This window comes from Melospiza georgiana, chromosome 26 (genome assembly GCF_028018845.1).
Source record: "Melospiza georgiana isolate bMelGeo1 chromosome 26, bMelGeo1.pri, whole genome shotgun sequence".
Taxonomy (NCBI): Eukaryota; Metazoa; Chordata; class Aves; order Passeriformes; family Passerellidae; genus Melospiza; species Melospiza georgiana.
In genome coordinates, this window is record NC_080455.1 from 4,803,424 (window position 1) to 4,824,646 (window position 21,223).

Below are 21,223 nucleotides of genomic sequence, written 5' to 3' on the forward strand. Positions count from 1 at the left end.
CAGTGCTCTGCAACGGCTTAAAAACTGTGAAAAATGCCTATTTTATGCTTGGCTTTTCGCAAGTATTAAAATGAATATTATATGTGTTGTGTTAGAAAGTGATGCTGTATTAATGCTCTTAAGTAGTGTGGTAAATATAGTTTTGGGTTATAACAAAATGTTAAAATAGAAACTATGCTATAGAAAGGACTCGCACTGAGATAGCAGCCACAGGACACCCGAATCTTTCAGAGAAAGAGAATTTATTGCCCCATTATCAGGAGAAATGAACTTCTTCCCGCCTCGAAGGTGCTGTTAGGATTTGGAGGAAGAGGTTGATGATGCCCAGACAGAATCCTGTGTTTGAATGGAATTTATGCATCATGTATGATGCGCATGAATACGCAACAGGCTGTTGTTTTTAAGGGTTAATCCTCTGTTTACGGCTGTTCTTGTCCTGTTTTAGGTTATACTTTTTTAAAGAAAGGACTCGCAGCGAGATAGCAGCCACAGGACTAAACCTGAGGAACTCTGAGGGTCCGGCCGAGCTCGGGGGGCAGCGGGGCTGTGCCGAGAACCGGAGGGGGCTGTGGGACAGGGCCGGGTGGATCTGCTCTGTCCCGGTAGCGGTGTCCCCGCAGCAGCCATCGTCCCATCGTCCCATTGTCCCACTGTCCCATTGTCCCATTGTCCGTGCCGGACTCCCCGCGCTGAGGAAGCGCCGCCCGCTTCCCTTCCCACGCGTCCCGCTGTGCCCCCGGGAACCGCCGGGAACCACCGGGGTGAAAAACGCCCAATCACTTGTTTTTGAAAATTTAAAAGTTTAACAGTAATAAAATGGTTATAAAAATAGTAATGCAACTGGAGTGATAATAATTTGGACGATTTGGATTAGGATAATATGAGACAATAGAGACAAAGAGTTACAGGCGTCCGGGTACCTTTTTCTGGGCAAAATAAGCCTGAAAAAGGACACCCATTAACAAAGGATTAACCCCTTAAAACAACAGCCTGTTGCATAGTCATACACCTCATACACGATTCATAAATTCCATTCAAACACAGGATTCTGTCTGGTCATCATCGACTTCTTCATCTGAATCCCATCAGCGCCTTCGAGGTGGGAAGAAGTTCGTTTCTTCTGATAATGGAGCAATAAATTCTTTGAAAGATTGAGGTGTCCTGTGGCTGCTACCTCACTGCGAGTCCTTTCTTTAAAGAAAAGTATCTTACATAGCACCGTTCCTATTTTAACATTTTGTTATAGCCTAAAACTGTATTTACCGCACTACTTAAGAGAATTAACACAGCATCACTTTCTAACACAACACATATAATATTCTTTTTTAAAATTCACGAAAAGCCAATCAAAATACATGCATCTTTCACACCGGGGACCCGCTGGCTCCCCCGTGACTCTGCCCACGCGGAGCCACATGGCCTGGCGGGCGGGCGCGTCCCGGTGCTGCCCCCGGTGCGTGCGTGCCCCGGCTCGGCAGGCACGGACACGTGCGGACCTGCTCGCCTCCCCCCCGTCCGTCCCCCCGCGCTCCCGGACCCACCGGGGGCACCCCCGGGACCCACAGCCCCGCCCCCATGCGCGTTCCCATTGGCTGTCCCGGTAAGTGGGCGTGGCCGGGCGGGACCGGCCCGAACCGGCTCTGCCCGCGGGGCCAGGAGGGATGAGAAGGCGCTCGGTTCGATCTCCTCTCTGATTGGCCGCGCCGCGCGGAGTGGGCGGGGTTTGAGCGGCGCAGCGCCGTGCGATTGGCTGAAAGGAGGGGGCGAGGGGGCGGTGCTCGGCGTGGCCCCGCCTCCCCCGGTGCCCCCGGTCGCGGTTATAGCGCGCGCGCGGCGCGGCGGGGGCGCGTGCGGAGATGGCGGCGGGCGCGGCGGGAACGCGCGCGCTGCTGGCGCTGCTCGTCTTGTGCTCGATGGCCGCCGGCGCCGCGGGGACAAGTACGGACCGGACCGGGGCGAGCCGGGATGGCTCCGGGCTGGGGGGGATCCGTTCGGGCGGACCGGGGTGGCGGAGGGGGTTGGACCGAGGGGAGTCCCGCGGGGGCTCCGAGGGGCCTTGGCCGGGATCGCGGCCCCGCGGGTGGGCTCCGGGCCGGCTCCGGGAGCGGCGGGAATGGGGGGAGGAGCGGCGGCGCGGGCGCCTGCGGCGGGGCACGTCCGCGGCGGGCGGGGCCGCGGGAACGGAGGCGCCCTGGGGTTATCCGGGAATGGCCGGGCCGGGCTGGGCTCGGTGCTGCCATCGGGCAGTCCCGGAGCTCGAGCGGAGGATGCTCCGCGTGCCCGGTGATCTCTTAAACCGGAGCGGCGACCGGGACCGCGCTGGGTTGTTTTCTCCTTAGGAAAAGCCAAGAGTTTACTCCCCGCAGCCGCTTCTCCGGTTTCCGCGGCTGAGGAGCAGCAACGACTCCCCCGGGCTTTAAAAAAAACCTTAAAGATACTCAGGATAATCCGCGGGGCGGGTCCGGTGCGGGGCGGCGGCTCTGCAGCTCCCGGTGGGCACCGAGAGCTCTGCCCGGGTCCGGTGACTCCGTACCCCCGGTGGGCACCGAGAGCTCTTCCCCCGGTGGGCACCGAGAGCTCTGCCCGGGTCCGGTGGCTCCGTACCCCCGGTGGGCACCGAGAGCTCTTCCCGCAGGGCTGAGCGGGTCCGGTGGTGCCGCAGCCCCGGTGGGCACCGAGAGCTCTTCCCCCCGGATTCCCCCTTTCACCCCCGCAGGTTCGGGAGGAGCTCACGGCGAACCGGGCCGGGCTCTCCCCCTGCCCCGGTTCGGTCGCCGGTCCTGGCTGCTCGGCGTTTTGAATTCTTTAACAATTTTTAGCCTATTCGCACTTAATTCAGCCCAGTAGAACCGAAACTTGAGACTGGAGGAGTGGGTGGATCGTGGAAAGAGTGTGCTCTAATAGTTTCTTTTTACAGAATTGCATTTTAATTCTCCTTCTGAACCTCACATTTATCACCTGGAGCTACCCAGCTTGGCCACATCCCCGCTCCTTTTGTGCCTCCGAGGGTTTCCTGAGGGTTTCTCCAGCCTGGGACTGGCACCAGTGGGATGGAGAGGAGGCAATTCCTGCCCTGGGTGGGAAAAACCCTGGAAAAACCGAGCTGGCCCTTGGGTTGTGTAATGCCCATGTCCTGCCTGGCCATGCCTGGGCTTGGTGTGGAGCCGTGCTGGTGCCTCCAGGGAGCACAGTGGGGTTTAGAGGATGGGGTTTGGCCTCTGAATAGGCTTAGGTTTGACTTTATAGAGCAGATTTGGGGCTGGAGAGTGGGGTTTTGCCTCTGAGCAATATTTAGGTTTGGCTTTATGAAGCAGATTGGGGGCTGGAGAGTGGGGTTTGGCCTCTGAGCAATGTTTAGGCTTGGCTTTATGGAGATTAGGAGCTGGAAAATGGGCTTTGGCCTCTGAGCAATATTTAGATTTGACTTTATGGAGCAGAGTGGGGTTTGGCCTCTGAGCAACGTTTAGGTTTGGTTTTATGGAGCAGACTGGGTAGCAGCTCACCCCACGGACCACGGGTCAGTTTGTGCCTGGACTCTGTGCCCTCCCTCAGTGGGAGGAACCCTGACTTTGACCTGGCTGTGCAAAGCTTAAGGGCAGCTTTTATACCTGTTTAAAATGGCAAAAAAAAAAAAAAAAAAGAGGGTTAGATCCTCAATTACCCCCTTCCCAAAGCGAAAAACAAAGCTCAGGCCAGGCAGGAGCGTGGACCCAGCGGGGCTCTGCCACCCTGAGCACGTCCCGCTGCTGTGAACACCCCGGGCACTCCTCCCTCTGCGGGGGGAGAGGTTGTTTTTAGTCTGAAGGTGACTCTGGAGAATGTTATCTGCTCTCTGCCTGCCTCCCCTGCTGTCCTGCTGGCTCGGATACCGCGCTGTGCCCGGCGAGGCATCCGGGCTCAGATCTATGGGGATCGTGTGGGCTTTGGGAGCTGAGCCCCATCTGCAGCCTGTACCCTCTGGGAAACGTGGCAGCAGCTCTGATCGATCCCAGCGGCTTTGTGCTGGTCATTCTCCTGTGTTTTGTGCTCCACAGGCGTTTTCCCCAGCCCAGAGAGCCCAGGGAGGGCATTAATCCCATGGGAATGTGAGTGCTGCTTGCCTGGAGCCTTTTAACCTGCAACCTCTCAGCCTCTGGGAAATGTGGCAGCAGCCCTGATCGATCCCAGCGGCTTTGTGCTGGTCATTCTCCTGTGTTTTGGGCTCTATATTCACTTTCCCCAGCCCATGGTTGGGATTTCCTGGGACGGGGAGGGCATTAATCCCATGGCAATGTGAGTGGTGCTGCTTGCTGGAGCTTTCCAACCTGTTTGAACTGCCCCACTTGCAGCCTGTACCCTCTGGAAAATGTGGCAGCAGCTCTGATCGATCCCAGTGGTTTTGTGCTACTCGTTCTCCTCTCTCTTGTGCTCTACAGACGTTTTCCCCAGCCCAGAGAGCCCAGGGAGGGCATTAATCCCATGGGAATGCGAGTGCTGCTTGCTGCTGCTTGCTGGAGCCTTTTAACCTGTTTGAACTGCACGAGGCACCCTCTAACTGGCAGCAAATAACCTTGCAGGGCTTATTTTGTCAGCGTGCAGTAATCACCTTGTGGCTGTAAAACCCCTTGATCTTTACCAGCTCCCGCTTTAATTCGGGCTGCGCTCGGAGCAGACGGGGCTCACACAAAGTGCTGGGGGCACTTCCAGGGCTTGTTGGCACCCTTGGGAGTGTTTGATCACAGGGCTGTGGTGTGGAAAAAACCCTTCTGGTGTGGTTGTGGGAGTGGAAGCCAGCTGGTGGCCCCATCCCATAACATTTATGGGTACCCCTGAATCTCCTGTTTGGATAAATTGGTGTCTGCCTTCCCTGTGTTGTGGAAAAACCCTTTCTGACATGGTTCTGGGAGTGTAACCCAGCTGATATCCCCATCCCATAACATCTATGGGTACCCCTGAACCTCCTACTCAGTTAAAATTCACGTCTGCCTTCTCCTAAGAGTGCCTTAGTCACCCCACAATTAGGGATCCTTTCTCTTTCAGCCTTGCTTAGTCTTCAAAACTTTCATAGCTTTAGTAGGAAAAGCTACTTTTTCCTTAAGAAAATATGGAATTAATTTCTTTAGGAGTCAAGCTTAGCTTATGGGCTAACTTGTGGCTTATTGAGTTTGAGTGAACTTGGGTTTGTGACACTGATTTCTTCCTCTTAGGATTTCCTGTTGAAACATCTTCAGGCTTTAAAAACCCACCAAAAAAACTTCTCCTAAGCCCAGTTCCTCTTTGCCTGTATGTCCATGGAGGGTTGTGTGTAATCACAAAGCGCTTTTAACTGAGCAAATTAATTCCTGGAAGGTTCTTGGGGTGCCTGTTAGTACAGGAAGGATGTGTCTCAATCTCAATTCCATCTGAAACCTGGCTGGGGCTGGGTCACGTAGTGAGCTCTGCTTGTGCCTGATGCATTTTCCCCAAGTGGAGCTGCTGAGCCTCCCTTCCTGCCCACCCCTGGAAGGGCTCCTGGGGCTGGGGCTGCTGCCCTGGAGCCCCAGGGTTGTTTGGCAGGTATTTAATTCCAATAGGGACCGACCTTTGGACTGGCTGATTCCAGCAAGGGCAGAATGAAAAACACCCAAATTCCAGCCTGCAGCTGCTGCCTGTGCCTCTGGTCTGCTGTTTGCCCGTTCAGCTCTGCAGGCTGGTCTCGCCTGAGATGAAAAATCAGATTTCTCTGTTTGTATGACAACAAATTTACGCGTTTCCTCACCTGCCTCGTGGCATCTTGCGGTCTGTGAGGATTTTCGCCTCTCCCAAAAAAAGTTCTGAGCTCGGGGTTGTGCTCAGAGGTTCCTGCTGGGCATTTTGGGGGCTGAGGGATGGAAGGAGGGTGTGGGCTGGTCCGTGTGGCTGTGGCTGGTACGTGTGGCTGTGCCATGGCTCAGCAAGGGGGGGTCTGGACCCCGGCCAGCTCCCAATTACAGTCAGGCAGCCCGGGGCTGTGCACTGAGGGGGAACAGACACGTTCCTCCTGAGGCCACAGGGAAGCTCTTTTCTCATTGCTGTTGTCTTAATTAAACTGGCTCTGAGCGGGCTCAGGGTCCTGCTGTCCCCAGCCTTCCATGGTGATGTGACCTGTGCAGCACAGGCTGGGGAGTGTGGGGGCTGCATAAGCCATTGAAACACAAATTGAGTGTTTTTTATTATGCTTAGGGGCCTTGGGCTGTGTCTCACAGCAGGTGGGGCATCCAGTTTGGATGGTGGCACCCACTGAGTGCTGGTTTGGATAGGGGCACTCACTGAGAGCTGGTTTTGCAGTTTGGATGGTGGCACTCACTGGGTGCTGGTTTGGATAGGGGCACTCACTGAGTGCTAGTTTTTCTGTTTGGATGGTGGCACACGTGGAGTGCTGGTTTTGCAGTTTGGATGGTGGCACTCACTGGATGCTGGTTTGGATGGTGGCACTCACTGAGTGCTGGTTTTGCTGTTTGGATGGTGGCACATGTGGAGTGCTGGTTTTACTGTTTGGATGGTGGCACTCACTGAGTGCTGGTTTGGATAGTGGCACTCAGTGCTGGTTTTGCAGTTTGGATGGTGGCACCCACCGAGTGCTGGTTTTGCAGTTTGGATGGTGGCACTCACTGAGTGCTGGTTTTGCAGTGGAGATGCAGAATGCCAGCGAGCCAGGCAGGGCTCAGAGTGTGGAGGGGAGGGAGGGATGAGCACGCTGACGTGCAGACACCCTGCAGCCTCTCCTCAGCCACCGAGTGTTGTTTTTTGCTGCTGGAAGGTGAGTTCTTGCTTTGCACTAACACTTTGCACTAATACCTCTCCAACTCATAGCTGGCTTTATAAAGTCACCGCTGTCTCAAAAGAGACTGGCTCAGGACAGCGTGGAGCTGTACTGCGAGGCGATTGGCAATCCCATCCCCGAGATCCAGTGGTGGTTTGAGGGCAACGACCCCAATGAGACCCATGCCCAGCTCTGGGATGGCGCACGGCAGGACCGTGTCAAAATCAACGCCACCTACAACCTGCACTCCACCAGCACCATCTCCATCGCCAACCTCACGGCCGACGACTCGGGCATGTACGAGTGCCGGGCCAGCAACGACCCCGACCGCAACCACTTGTCGAAGAGCCCCAAAGTCAAGTGGATCCGTTCCCAGGCGAACGTTTTTGTCATCGAACGTGAGTGGCCACACGCCGAGGCCTTGGCACTTTGCTCGGACACCGGTGTCTCGAGTCCTCCCGCCGTGCTCACCCCCGTGCTCACCCGTGTCCTGAAAGCTCTCCCCACCCTCCCACCCCGGCTGTAGAAGTCAGAGGCTCCCACCCTGTGTTGATGTGTCCCCCCAAAACCACCACCACCACCACTACCTGTGACTTGACCCTGCTGCTCAAAAAGGGTTGTGGCTTCTCCCCGATTGATAAAATTTCGCCCTCCGGCCATCCCGCGCCTTTTCCGGAGCCAAAGAACCTGGAAGTTGCTGCTTCCCTGAGCGCCTGGCTGCAGAATTAAACCTTCATTCTGTGGTCGACTCTTCCCCAACCACCACTGACCAGCAGCCCTTCCTTGCAGCTCATCCAGCTCCTTCTCCTTGCAGCAGCCCCGCTTTCAGCTCGCTTCCGTGTTATGGTGAACCCAGACTCTTGGTGGGGGAAAAAAAACCCCACAAATCTTGCTTTTTGAGGTCTGAGACATGCAACCGTTTTTGAAATGGCCGTGTCTGTGTGACACCTGAGTGTTGGTGGTGTTGCTTGTCCTGTGGATGTGGCTGGGTTCCTGTGCTCACAGGATGAGGGAAGAGATGAGGATGTGAATCCGTGTTTCAGAAGGCTTGATTTATTATTTTATGGTGTATATTATATTCAAACTACTAAAAGAATAGAAGGAAGGATTTCATCAGAAGGCTAGCTAAGAATAGAATAAGAAAGAATGATAACAAAGGCTTGTGGCTTCGGACACAAAGGCTTGTGGCTTCGGACACAAAGTCCGAGACAGCCAAACTATGATTGGCCATTAATTAGAAACAACCACGAGACCAATCACAGATGCACCTGCTGCATTCCACAGCAGCAGATAACCATTGTTTACATTTTGTTCCTGAGGCCTCTCAGCTTCTCAGGAGGAAAAAATCCTAAGGAAAGGATTTTACATAAAAAGATGTCTGTGACAGGATCCCACTCACAGAGTGTTGCTGCTTCCAGAGCTAGAAACTTGGGAGGAGGATAAAATCCTTCTGAGGTCTCCCTGTGAGTGCTGCAGTTAGGAGAGCTGCATTTTCAGCAGGAATGGAGTGCAGAGCTCCAGCAGAACCCTTCTTGCAGTGGAGTTTGGATAGGAGAAAACGCAAAATGTCCTGGCAGGGGCTGTAGTGGCACCGGGGCTGTGCAGTGGTGCTGCTGATGGCAGCTGCCTTCTCGGACATCCTCCTGCAAGCAGAAATGCCTGAGTCATCTTAGCTTGCATAATTTACTGCTGCCTGGCTCATGGAGGAGGCCCAGGACCTTTGGCAGCCGTGGCTCTGTGCTCTCCCTGGAGCCATTCTCCCCAAACCCTTTGGGGCTGCCCCACCATCCTGTGTCACCTCAGAGGCTCCTGGCTGCCCTCTGTGCTCCCTGCAGGTGTCTGGAGCTGCTCAGGTGCTGGGAGGTGTTGCCACCCGAGCTCTGTGGTGGCTCCCAGCAGCAGCAGAGCCGTGCTCTGCCCTTCAGAGTGACCTTTTCCATTGCTTATTGAGCACTGGGGCCGCACCCAGTGATGCAGGACACAGCAGAGGTTGCAGCGATGCAGGACATAGCAGCTCCTGGTGTGCAGCAGCTGCAGGGCCATCCCAAGGCTGGGCACTGCCTTTGGGGACACCCTGGTGCTGGCCAGGTCTGGTAGGGAGCTGTGTTGAAGGTAAGTGGGAGCTGGGAATAGAGACAAGGAGCTCTGTGGGGTTTGCATTGCAGGTTCTTGGGGCACCACGTCAGCTCTGTTGTACCCCGAGTTAACTTAAAAATCCAATTTTTTATCAATGCAGGTCCAGATATCTCTGGTAATTTCATCGTGGGTGATGGCAAGGTGACCCTGTGGTGTAACATGTCTGAACCACAACACACCATCACTGGCCACAAGTGGATTCACAAGGAGAAGACCCTGAAGGAGGACAACGAGCCTGGTGCTTCCACCAGCTACACGTGAGTGTCAGGGCAAGGTCAGAACCTGGGCACAAAAAAAAAAAAAAAAAAAAAATCAGGTTTTTTTATCCCAGAAAGCAGCTGGTGTTTGCCTCAGCTGGAACCAGGGCTGAGTTCTTGCAGGGGTGGGGCTGACAGAGTTGTGGTGAGGCCCAGCACTCTCCTTTCTTTGTGGGCAGCGAAAAGGAGGAGAAAGGGGCACTTTTAGTGCCACAAATATCCTCTTAGAAGGAGATTTCCTGGTTTTAAGCAGGTGTTCAGCTGGGCTCTGGCTGTTGGGTGTTCCAGAGCTTTGAAGGGGGCAGGCCAGCAGCTGCTCACTCCTTGTGTGTGGGGTGAGAAGCTCCAGTGCATGTTTGTCACTGTAGGACACAAAACAAAACAGCACACGCTGCTGTTTTCAAGGTGAAAAAAAGGGAAGTTTATTTTCTGACTTTAACATTTATGGATTTCTAAATGTGCCAGTGGATTGCAGGGTGACAGTGCCACCTCTCCAATGACACTGGACAAACCAACTGTCCATCAGATTTCTCCTCCATAAAATAATAATAACTTATTTACAGAAAGTGTGTGAGAAGGTTTGTTACAAGAATGTAAACATCAGAAGGCTTAGAAAATCTAAAAAAATCAGGGTGGCACCCCCAGGGCACTGGCACAGGTGTGAGGTGTCCCTATGTTACTGTAGGACATGAAACGACACACTGCTGCTCTCAAGGTGAAGAAAATCAAAGTTTATTTTCTGACTTTAACATTTATAATTTTTTAAAAGTGACAGTGCCACCTCTCCAATGACACTGGTCAAACCAACAGTCCATCAAATTTCTCCTCCTCTATAAATAATGCAAAACAACGAGTTATTTACGGAAAGTTTGTCGCAAGAATGTCAACATCAAAAGGCTTAGAAAATCTTAAAAAATCAGGGTGAGATATGTTGTTTCTAAGTGGGCCTTCCCTTCCCAGAGTCCCAGGAGGAGCTGGGCGCAGGAATATCAGCCTTATTGTGGCAGTGCAGTGAGCTTTCCTTTCTGATTACACTCAGGGCTGGCTGGCAGTGACCCAGCAGCTGTGCAGGCCTCACATCCCTTTGTGTGGCACTGCAGACGTGCCTGTCTCCCCATAGCAACAGGGAGCTGAACAAGGATTAAAGTATTTATAACCCAGCCTCCCTCGTGTGACCTCAATTCCTCAGCTGAGTGGTTTTTGGAAGTGGGGAGAGCCGTGCAGGGCAGAGTGAACAAACAGCTCGTTGTCCCAGTGCAGACATGGGACAAAGCGTGGGCCCCTTCCCTCGAGTGGGTATTACTGAGCAGCAGAATGGGATGTTTGTTGCAGGGCTGCATAATCCACTAAATCTCATTGCAGCAGCTTTACAGGAAGGAGAATGTGAGGTTTTTTCTCTGAGGGGATCAATCCAAAGCAGCACGGCCTGGGTGATCTTTGCCATGTGTTTCACTGAGCTGGAACAGTGATCAGAACTTGTCAGACGTGGTGAATATGAAACCCTCTTCTGCCACCCTCAGTGTGTGAGGAGGCTTGGCTTGCTGTAGGTGCACAATAAATATTCTGCTGGAATGGGGGATATTTTTTTTTCTGTTTTTTTTTTTTTTTAAGATTGTCTAAGCCTTCTGATGTTTACATTCTCGTGGCAAACTTTCTCACACACTTTCTGTAAATAACTCATTGTTTTGCATTCTTTTATGGAGGAGGAGAAATTTGATGGACTGTTGGTTTGTCCAGGGTCATTGGAGAGGTGGCACTGTCACCCTCCAATGTAATGAAAACTGTAAATGTTGAAGTCAGAAAATAAATTTCAATTTTCTTCACCTTGAGATCAGCTGTGTGTTGTCTCATGTCCTGCAGTGACATGGGGACACCTCACACCTGTGCCAGTGCCCTGGGGGTGTCACCCTGATTTTTTAAGGATTTTCTAAGCCTTCTGATGTTTACATTCTTGTAACAAGCTTTCTCACACACTTTCTGTAAATAACTTCTTATTTTGCATTCTTTCATGGAGGAGAAATCTGATGGACTGTTGGTTTGTCCCGTGTCATTGGAGAGGTGGCACTGTCACTTTTAAAAAACTATAAATGTTAAAATCAGAAAATAAACTTCCTTTTTCTTCTCTTTGAGAGCCGCAGTGTGTGCTCATGGTTTTTTTGTGTCCTATAGTGATTTAATTTGCTATGGAGGAGGCTGATGCTGTTTGGTGTGTGATTCCCTCAGTGTGGAGCTCAGAATCTCTGGATAAGTTAAATTTTACTTACCTGAGTCCTGTTTTTTGGCAGATTTGAGGGGACGGTGGAGGAGCACTCTGGCATCTACGAGTGCATCTTTGAAGGCAACCCACAGACCAGAGGACAACTGAATATTTCTGGTAATTTCATCTCTTTGCTCCTGGGCTCTGAGGGGAAGCTGTGACCTCCTGAGCACTTTGCTGGAGGTTGATGACTAAATAAAAAAGCTTATATTTCAGAACTAATTATTGTACAAGTTATTTGCAACCAGGCCTTTACAAAACACCAATTAAAAAGTGTTTTAAAAAACGCTTTAAAAAGCAATAGCTTGTTGCATATTCATGTATTTCATGATGCAAACAATCAAACAAATTCTGACAAATTGGGCTCTCATTATGTGTGCTGTCAGATACATTACTTTTATACTGAAATTCCCATTTCTAACAGACCCAAAGACTCCCTGGGAAGATTTTTACATCATGCTGCTCCATAATGGTCAAGATCCCCTGTCCTGGTAGAGCTTTCTAGCTTTATAATTAAAATATATCTGACAGCACCATCCATTCACAAGCCTTTGAAAGGTCAACAAGGTGCATTTGGAACAAATATTTGGAACTGAATTTCTGCTTTGAAAGGTGATTTTAAAGCAGAAATTGTCTTTTCAGCTTGAGAAAGCTGCTCCCAGCCCTGAGATCTGGCATTAAACCACCTTTCTGTGGTTATGTTCCCATAGGAATAATGGATAGAGGGATAAAACCTGCACAAATCTGTTTGAGCCATTCTTGAAGCAATTTGAAGCACTTCCCTCCTTTAAAAAAATGCCAAACTAGTCAGAGGATCAACCTGACGGAGGTTTTTGGTGTAGCTGATTCTGTTGAAGTGAGCTGCAGCAAGCACAAATACGTGATTTCTATAATGAGATGTCCAAATTTTAATTTTTTTTTTCATTTTTTTCCTAGTTCCCCCCCAGGTGACAGCATACAAGAAGTCAGAGCATGGCAATGAGGGGGACACAGGGGTGCTGACCTGCAAGAATCCCTCTTTCCCTGCTGTCACCACCTGGTCCTGGCACAAAAGTGGGCACGGGGTAAGCGCTGTTATTTTCTCCATCTCCCCTCCTGCCCAGCCCTTGAGGCACCAGAATTATTCCAAATTTCAGTGCTCCCCAGAAAAAGGGGATTTTCTCAGCACTGCCCTGATGTTCTCCCTGTTGGTGGAGTGACTAAATTATTATTTGAATGCTTGAAAAGGCCAAAAGCCCAGAAATTTCTCTCCAGATTTGGTACAAAGACACCTCAGACCTGGGGCTGTCCAATTGGTCCCGCCCAGGTAATTCACTGAAAGTTTGATAGTAATAAAATGGTTATAAAAATAGTAATATAATTAGAGTAATAATAATTTGGACAATTGCGATTAGGACAATGCAAGACAATAAGAACAAAGAGTTACAGACATTTTCTGGGCAAAATAAGCATGAAAAAGGACACACGCTACTTAAGAAAATTAATACAGCATAACTGTCTAACATAACACATATAATATTCATTTTAATATTTGCAAAGAGCCAATCATATAAATACACATTTTTCACATTGAATAACTGCCTAATATAACACATATAATATTAATATTTATGAAAAGCCAGTCATAAAATACACATTTTTCACAATACAGCGTAACTTTCTAATAAAACACATATGATATTAATTTGAATATTTTAGAGACCCAATCCTATAGTACCCGTTTTCCACACAGCATAACTTTATAATGTAATATGTATAGTATTCATTTTAATATTTGTGAAGAGCCAATCATAAAATGCACATTTTTCACACAGCTTAAATTGAGCCAATAATTTTTCACAGCATAACTTTCTAACATAGCACGTACAGTATTAATTTAAATATTTTTGAACATCCAATCATATAAATACACTTCTCACACAATGCATAACTTTCTAATATAACACATATAACATTAATATTTGTGAAGACATAGCACATATAATATTCATTATAATCTCTGTGAAGAGCCAATCATATAAATGCACATTTTTCTAATTGCATAAGTTTCTAATGTAACACATATAATATTAATAATTGTGAAGAGCCGAATTTCTAACATAGCACATATAATATTCATTTTAATCTTTCTGAAGAGCCAACCATTTTTCACAACACAGCATAACTTTCTAACATAGCACGTATGATATTAATTTGAATATTTGTGAAGAGCCAATCATATAAATACACTTTTCTCACATTGTATAACTTTCTAATATAACACATATAATATATTTGCGAAGAGCCGAATTTCTAACATAGCACATATAATATTCATTTTAATCTCTGTGAAGAACCAACCATTTTTCACAACACAGCATAACTTTCTAACACAACACCCAGAGTATTAATTTCAGTTTTTGTGAACACCCAACCCTACAAACCCCCGTTTTCCCCCCCATTCCTCCTCCCTGCAGCGCCTGGAGAACGCCTCTGGCAGGTACATCATCAAGTCCAGCGGCAACAAGACGGAGCTGAGGATCCTGAAGCTGGACATCGAGCAGGACACGGGGGATTATTTCTGCAACGCCACCAACCCGCTGGGCACGGGCGATGCCACCGTGAACCTGCGCGTGCGCAGCCGCCTGGCCGCCCTCTGGCCCTTCCTGGGCATCGTGGCCGAGGTGCTGGTCCTGGTCACCATCATCTTCATCTACGAGAAGAGGAGGAAGCCAGATGAGGTTCCTGACGGTAAGAGGGAGATGGGGTTGGTGAGAAATGGCTGGGCACTTGGGTTTTAACATATAAAAAGTTTTATTTATTTTTGTATTTATTTTTGTATTTATTTTTGTATTTATTTTTGTATTTATTTTTGTATTTATTTTTGTATTTATTTTTGTATTTATTTTTGTATTTATTTTTGTATTTATTTTTGTATTTATTTTTGTATTTATTTTTGTATTTATTTTTGTATTTATTTTTGTATTTATTTTTGTATTTATTTTTGTATTTATTTTTGTATTTATTTTTGTATTTATTTTTGTATTTATTTTTGTATTTATTTTTGTATTTATTTTTGTATTTATTTTTGTATTTATTTTTGTATTTATTTTTGTATTTATTTTTGTATTTATTTTTGTATTTATTTTTGTATTTTTTATATTTATTTTTATATTTATATACAGAATTTATATACCTATGAAAATATATTTTAAAATTATATATTTATATGCCTATAAAATATATTAAAAATTATATGTTGCATATCTATAGAATATATAAAAATTATACGCTACATATCTATAGAATATATAAAAACTATACGCTACATATCTATAGAATATATAAAAACTATACGCTACATATCTATAGAATATATAAAAATTATACGCTGCATATCTATAGAATATATAAAAACTATACGCTGCATATCTATAGAATATATAAAAATTATACGTGGCATATCTATAAAATACATTAAAAATTATACGTGGCATACCTATAAAATACATTAAAAATTATATGTGGCATACCTATAAAATATTTAAAAGTTATATGTTACGTATCTATAAAATATATTGAAATTATATATTTATCTATAAAATTTAAATTTTTCATATATAAATTTTTATCGATATTTTAATATATGTCTATATATAAAATTTATATAAATTATATACTATAAAAATAGTATAAGAGTAATAATTTGGACAACTTATATACTATATATAATGTATATTTTTTATCATTTATACACGCTAAAAATATTAATATTATTAGAGTAATAATAATTTTGACCATTTATATACTATATATAGTGTAGATATTTTTTTATAATTTATACACTATAAAAATAGTAATATAATTAGAGTGATAATAATTTGAACAATTTATATACTGTATATAATCTGGATATATATTTTATATTTTTTATAATTTATACACTATAAAAATAGTAATAGAATTAGAGTGATAATAATTTGGACCATTTATATACTATATATAGTGTATATAATTTTTTTATAATTTATACACTATAAAAATAGTAATATAATTAGAGTGATAATAATTTGGACAATTTATATACTATATAGAGTGTAGATTAATTATATTACTATTTTATAGTGTATAAATTATAATATGAGTGATAATAATTTGGACAATTTATATACTATATAGAGTGTATATATATTATAATTTATACACTATAAAATAGTAATATAATTAGAGTCATAATAATTTGGACAATTTATATATTATATATAGTGTATATATTTTTTTCTAATTTATACACTATAAAAGTAGTAATATAGTTAGAGTAATAATAATTCGGACAATTTATATGCTGTATATATAGTGTATATACATTTTTTTATAATTTATATAAGTTATACACTATAGTAATATTGTTAGAATAATAATAATATGGACAATTTGGATTAGGACAATATGAGACAGTAGAAACAACGAGTTACAGGTAGTCCAGGTACCTTTTTCTGGGCAGCATACCCAGGGGTAGAGGGCATCCTTTGAATCTGCCAATCCCTTCTGGAATTCCAGGACTGACAGACAGTGCTGGGAGGGCAAAGGAGAGGGGACTGACACACCTGGGAGGGAATTATCAGGGGTGGGACCCAAGGTTCTGAGGTAAACCCTGACATCACAATGCAATAGTGTGGGAAGATCAGTGGTTTGCAGCTTTTGGGGGGTTCTGAGGTCCCTCTCTCAGAGCAGGGGTGGTTTGAGGGCATTTGAGGAGCCAATCTGTGCTTCAGCCACTGTTTGTGTGCAGTGTGTCTGGAGCAGGAGAGGGTTCTGAGCAGGTCAGCCTGACCCTTGGTCTCTCCAGTTCCTCTCCTCGAGTGTCTGCAGGGCTGGGTTTGCTTTGGCAGCTCCCACCCTGCACGAGGTGGTTTGTAAATAAGTTACCAGGGCTTTTGTGGTGCTGAGAGCTGTGTCTGTGACTGTAAAACTTGTGTTCAGTTCAGGATGTTTTGGGTCATCAGATCCAGCACATCCTGGATCTCAAAGACCCGGTGCTATCTTTAATCTGTTCTGGAAGCAGCAGCTCCTCCCTTTCCTTATCGCTGAGGATCTGCATTGTGTCAGCTCCTTTATCTGATGCTGTTAACAATGCGGTGTGAATTCTCTGCATCCTTCCTGCCCGGGACCCTGCAGAGCCCCTGGACCCCTGCAGGAGCAGCACAGGGGAAAAATGTCACATCCCTGCCCTGACTGCAGGGCTTGGAATTCCACCAGAGGCGGCTCCACAAGCAGCTGTTTTGCTCTCTGACACCCCTGATGTCCTAAAGATGTTGTGTCTGCATCTCCCAGCAAAAGCACACTGTGATCAGAGCTGTAGGAGATGCTTTGACAGACAGATAAATGTCCTGAAATGTCCTGATGCTCCTTGGCAAGAGGAGCTCAAGTTCCCAAATGCTCATAGATGAGAAGAGAGCATCACACCCCTTTGGTAACCACACCTGGCTTTACACTGCCCTGGTATAAAGTGGTTTTTTCTGCCCTAAAATCTCTGTAGCTTTGCCCCCACAAAGTGGTTTTTTCTGCCCCCAAATCTCTCTGGCTTTGCCCCCACTTCCCTGGTATAAAGTGGGTTTTTTTCTGCCCCAAAATCTCTGTAGCTTTGCCCTCCTGAGGGGTGACAGTGAGACCTGTCTGAGCCAGTTCCTATAGGGAATGTGATTCCTGTTGATGGAGTCACAAAACTATTTTTTTTCCCCTCAAAAAGGAAAGAAGTCCAGAAGTTTCTCTCCTCATTTAGGTGAAAAAAAAGCCACCTCATAGACCTGGGGAACTTCACCTCAATCTTAAGGGTGGCCAATTGGACAGACATCAAAAAGTCCTGCTTGGGCAGTTTACTAGAAATAGAGGTGAACAAATAAACTAATGGTTTTTGTGAGGTGTTTTACCAGGAGCAAGGACCTCCTTTTTTAGTTTTTATTAAACCTTTTTGTTCCCAACACTGCCACAGCAGCCATCCTGGTGATTTTTGTGCCTCCACAGGCAGCTGAGCTATCTTGGCTGTGTTACAGACCTCTGAGAACTTTAATTAGATTTAGCTCAAGAAGGCTCCTATAACACATTCCCCCCCAGAACTTTGTGTGAGCTGGACCTTGCTGGGATGGGGTGGGGACAATCTGGCCTGGGATGGGGACAGTCTGACCTGTCTTAGGGTGATCTCCTTGCTGGTGTTACCTGTCCACTCTTCCTTTCTGTGCTGCTGGGTGCCACCTCTCCTGGTAAGTAAAGGCAGTTCCAGATGTGTCCCTCCCTGTCCCCTCGCCAGCCATGGGCAGCTCCAGTGCCCAGGGTTGGAGAAAAGGTGATGGAGGAGCCAAAGGAGACCTCAGGGAGCTGGTGAAAGACTGCAGGGCTTGTTAGAGGTGTTTCCTTAGCTGTGCTGCTCAGAACGTGGTGTGCAGTGTTTGTTTTGGTAGCACAGCGTTGTGGGGAGGGAGGGAGGGCTTCCTGCTGCTGCTGCTGCTGCTTAAATCCTCGTCCTGAAACATCCTGTTTGGCTTCCCCTGTACCTGCTGGGAGTGTGCTGGGCTCTGGGAGCCATCACAGGTCCTGGGGGTGAGCACAGGGCAGCTGATCCCAGGTTTGAATGGTGAGAATGGCTGCCTGGAGTTCACTTCCCACTGCTTTAAGGGCAGGCAGAGGTCACTTTGAATGTCCTCTTCCCCTGACTATTTATATTTTGTTTTTTTTTTTCTGTGCTGTCCTGAATGTGAAGATGATGATGGAGGCTCTGCACCACTGTGAGTACCTTTGCCTGTTCCTGTTTAGCCAGATTTGTACTGGTACATCTCACCCAGCCAGGGAATCTGCTCTGAAGATAAAAGCTTTATGCAATGATAAAAGCTAAATATGTAAAGATAAAAGCTGGTGTGGTGTGGTGTGGTGGTGTTCACAGGGGTCTGAGGATGAGGGAAGAGATGAGAATGTTGACTCCATGTTTCAGAAGGCTGATTTATTATTTTATGATATATATTACATTAAAACTATACTAAAAGAATAGAAGAAAAGGTTTCATCTGAAGGTTAGCTAAGAATAGAAAAGGAAAGAATGATAACAGAGGTTTGTGGCTCAGGCTTTCTGTCTGAGCCAGCTGACTGTGATTGGCCATTAATTACCAACACCCAACATGGGCTAATCAAAGATTGACTTGTTGCATACCACAGCAGCAGATAATCCATGTTTACATTTTGTTCCTGAAGCCTCTCAGCTTCTCAGGAAGAAAAAAATCTTAAAAGATTTTCCATAAAAGATGTCTGTGACAGTGTGGGATGATCCTCAGTGTGGGCAGATGTCCCCCCATGGTTCATTTGATGTCCCCACACATCCCTGGGGTGGCACCAGTGTCTGACCCTGCTCTGGGGTCTGATTTTCCCCATCTGCTTGGGCATTTTATGGGTCAGGGGTGCTGCTGGGGGGACTCTGTGCTCTCCCTTTCCTCACATCCCTTCTCCCTCCCCAGGAAGAGCAATGCCACAAACCACAAGGACAAGAACGTCCGCCAGAGGAACGCCAACTGAGAGAGGCCCAGGTGGGTGCCTGGGGCAGGAGCTGCTGGTCTGACCCTGCTGAGGCTCCTGGGAGGAGCCAGAGCCCCTCCTGGCCCAGCTCTGCCACCCCACTCCACTTTATCTAACTGGCTTTCCTTTCTCTCCTGCCAGGTGATGCGTAGATGAAGAACTCATCTGGACAATTTTATTTTCTTTTAATTTTTTTTTTTTTTTGGTAAAATAGCACCATGGAATATTCTAGTGCGTCCCTGAGATTCAGTTACTTCACTTTCTAAGGAAACTTTTAAGTTGTAGAAATATAAAATACACTTTTTTTTTTTTTTTTTTTTTAAGAGTCGTGGGAGGGTTTTTTTTTCTACCTGTAAAATGTAAAACCCTTTGTTCCTGGTAGTCTAGATCTCTTGACTGTCTCTGTCCTAGGTTATTTCATGTTGGTACAGAGTGATGGGGAAGGGGGGTGGGAATGCAGCTGTGTCCCACCTGCTTATGGGAATGAGGGAGGAGCTGCTTTGGTGGCTGTGGGGAGATGCCCTGAGAGGGTTCAGGAAGGGGTTTTGTGTCTTTCCCAGTGCATCACCAGGAGCAAGGCTGCACCTTTTCCCTGGCCAGGGATCCCTGTCAGCTCCTGCCAAGCTGCTCTTGGTTACAGTGCAGCCAGGGGCTGGATGCTGGATAAGTGATTGCTGGATAAATGATTGCTGGACAAATGATTGCTGTAACTTATTCCATGGGTTGTTGGTGTCTGTGCAGTGGGGAGGGGCAGGCTGAGCTGGGGCTGGGGGTGATTTTAAGGTTTAACAGCTTTGTGCTTTGTGCTTGAGCCGTTGTGATTTGGGGGCTGTGAGCAGACGGGGGCTCAGGGGAGTCTAACACCTTTACTGCTGGTTAGCATTGAGCTGTTCCATCTGTTAACACTTCACAAATAAAGATGATTCCTCTCTCTTTTTTCCACCTCTGGACTCTGGTCTCTGTCTGACCCTCTGGCTGCAGAGCACGGTGCTGTGTCTGGGTTTGGGGCCAGTTCTGGCTGTTCTTTAATTGCTGAGGAGATGAAGCTTCGTGGCTGTAAAACCTTCAGGAGGGGGAGGAAGAGGAGGGACAATGCTCCCTGCTCTGCAGAGCCTGGGTTTCACGGCAGCAATTATTATAATCTAAGTTGAGGATTTTAGAGCATCAGTTGAGAGATTGAGAACAACATTGCAAATATTGCAAATATTAGGATGCACCCATTCCCAAATCCACACCATTGCATTCACTCAGGACTTTTAAGAGTTCCAGTAATTTACGTTCATGTTACAGCTTTTGGTGAGGAGGACACTGCTGGGCTTAAATGACATTTCCATGGCAGTCTGTTCTGAACTGAACTATTGGCAGAGACTAAAATATCATCATAAAACAACTGCTCTATGTGTAGAGTAAAACAACCACTCTACTGTATGGGACACAGCTCTGTGGGGCCAAGGATCAGCCCCAGCCTCGAGGAGCCCTCCCAGGCCCTGCTGTTCCTGTCTCACACTTATCTGATAAGTAGGTTTTCTAGGTTTATTTGGTTTTTTCCTGCCCTTTATGGTTGGAGAGAGCAAAGTGTGAAACCTTTGGGTGTGACGGTGTTCACAGGGGTCTGAGGATGAGGGAAGAGATGAGAATGTTGACTCCGTGTTTCAGAAGGCTTGGTTTATTATTTTATGATATATATTACATTAAAACTATACTAAAAGAATAGAAGAAAGGATTTCATCAGAAGGCTGGCTAAGAATAGAATAGCAAAGAATGATAACAAATGCTTGTGGCTCGGACAGAGAGTCTGACCAGCTGGGCTGTGATTGACCGTTAATTACAAACAACTAACATGAGACCAATCCCAGATGCACCTGTTGCATTCCACAGCAGCAGATAATCACTGTTTACATTTTGTTCCTGAGGCCTCTCAGCTTCTCAGGAGGAAAAAATCCTAAGGAGAGGATTTTTCATAAAAAGATGTCTGTGACAAATGTCAAACAATAAGTTATTTACAGAAAGTGTTAAGAAGTGCTGTGCCGTCGGGGCGGGAGGTGGATGTGCCGTGCCGGTGTCCTCTCCCGGTAACCGATCCCACCGGGGCGGGAGGTGGATAACCCATCCCGGTGATCGCTCCCGGTAACCGATCCCACCGGGGCGGGAGGCTGCGGGGCCGTCGGACGGGAGCTGGATGTCCCATCCCGATGTCCGTTCCCGGTAACCGATCGCACCGGCGGGGGAGGCTGCGGAGCCGTCGGACGGGCGGTGGCTGTTCTATCCCGGTGCT

At 47.0% G+C, this 21,223-nt stretch overlaps 1 protein-coding gene across 2 annotated transcripts; it reads left to right on the forward strand.

The window, feature by feature from the left end:
* Window positions 1–1,856: 1,856 nt before the first annotated feature.
* On the forward strand, window positions 1,857–19,890 carry BSG (basigin (Ok blood group)). 2 transcript variants are annotated; one of them, XM_058040939.1, is made up of 9 exons: window positions 1,857–1,938; window positions 6,811–7,158; window positions 8,997–9,153; window positions 11,439–11,527; window positions 12,347–12,474; window positions 13,867–14,140; window positions 18,147–18,171; window positions 18,891–18,959; window positions 19,090–19,890. In XM_058040939.1, exons 1-8 carry the CDS (start codon window positions 1,857–1,859, stop codon window positions 18,946–18,948), a joined length of 1,161 nt encoding a protein of 386 aa, XP_057896922.1. In that variant the 3' UTR covers window positions 18,949–18,959; window positions 19,090–19,890. The 2 variants fall into 2 exon arrangements, with proteins under 2 accessions (XP_057896922.1, XP_057896921.1); XM_058040938.1 differs by lacking the exon at window positions 6,811–7,158.
* Window positions 19,891–21,223: the final 1,333 nt, after the last annotated feature.

Bases quoted from the DNA above. Each gene is read 5' to 3' on its own strand.
- BSG (XM_058040939.1), top strand. From the start codon at position 1,857: ATGGCGGCGGGCGCGGCGGGAACGCGCGCGCTGCTGGCGCTGCTCGTC. The intron at 1,939-6,810 runs GTACGGACCGGA...TCCAACTCATAG, and splicing joins CGCCGGCGCCGCGGGGACAA to CTGGCTTTATAAAGTCACCG. The intron at 9,154-11,438 runs GTGAGTGTCAGG...GTTTTTTGGCAG, and splicing joins GGTGCTTCCACCAGCTACAC to ATTTGAGGGGACGGTGGAGG.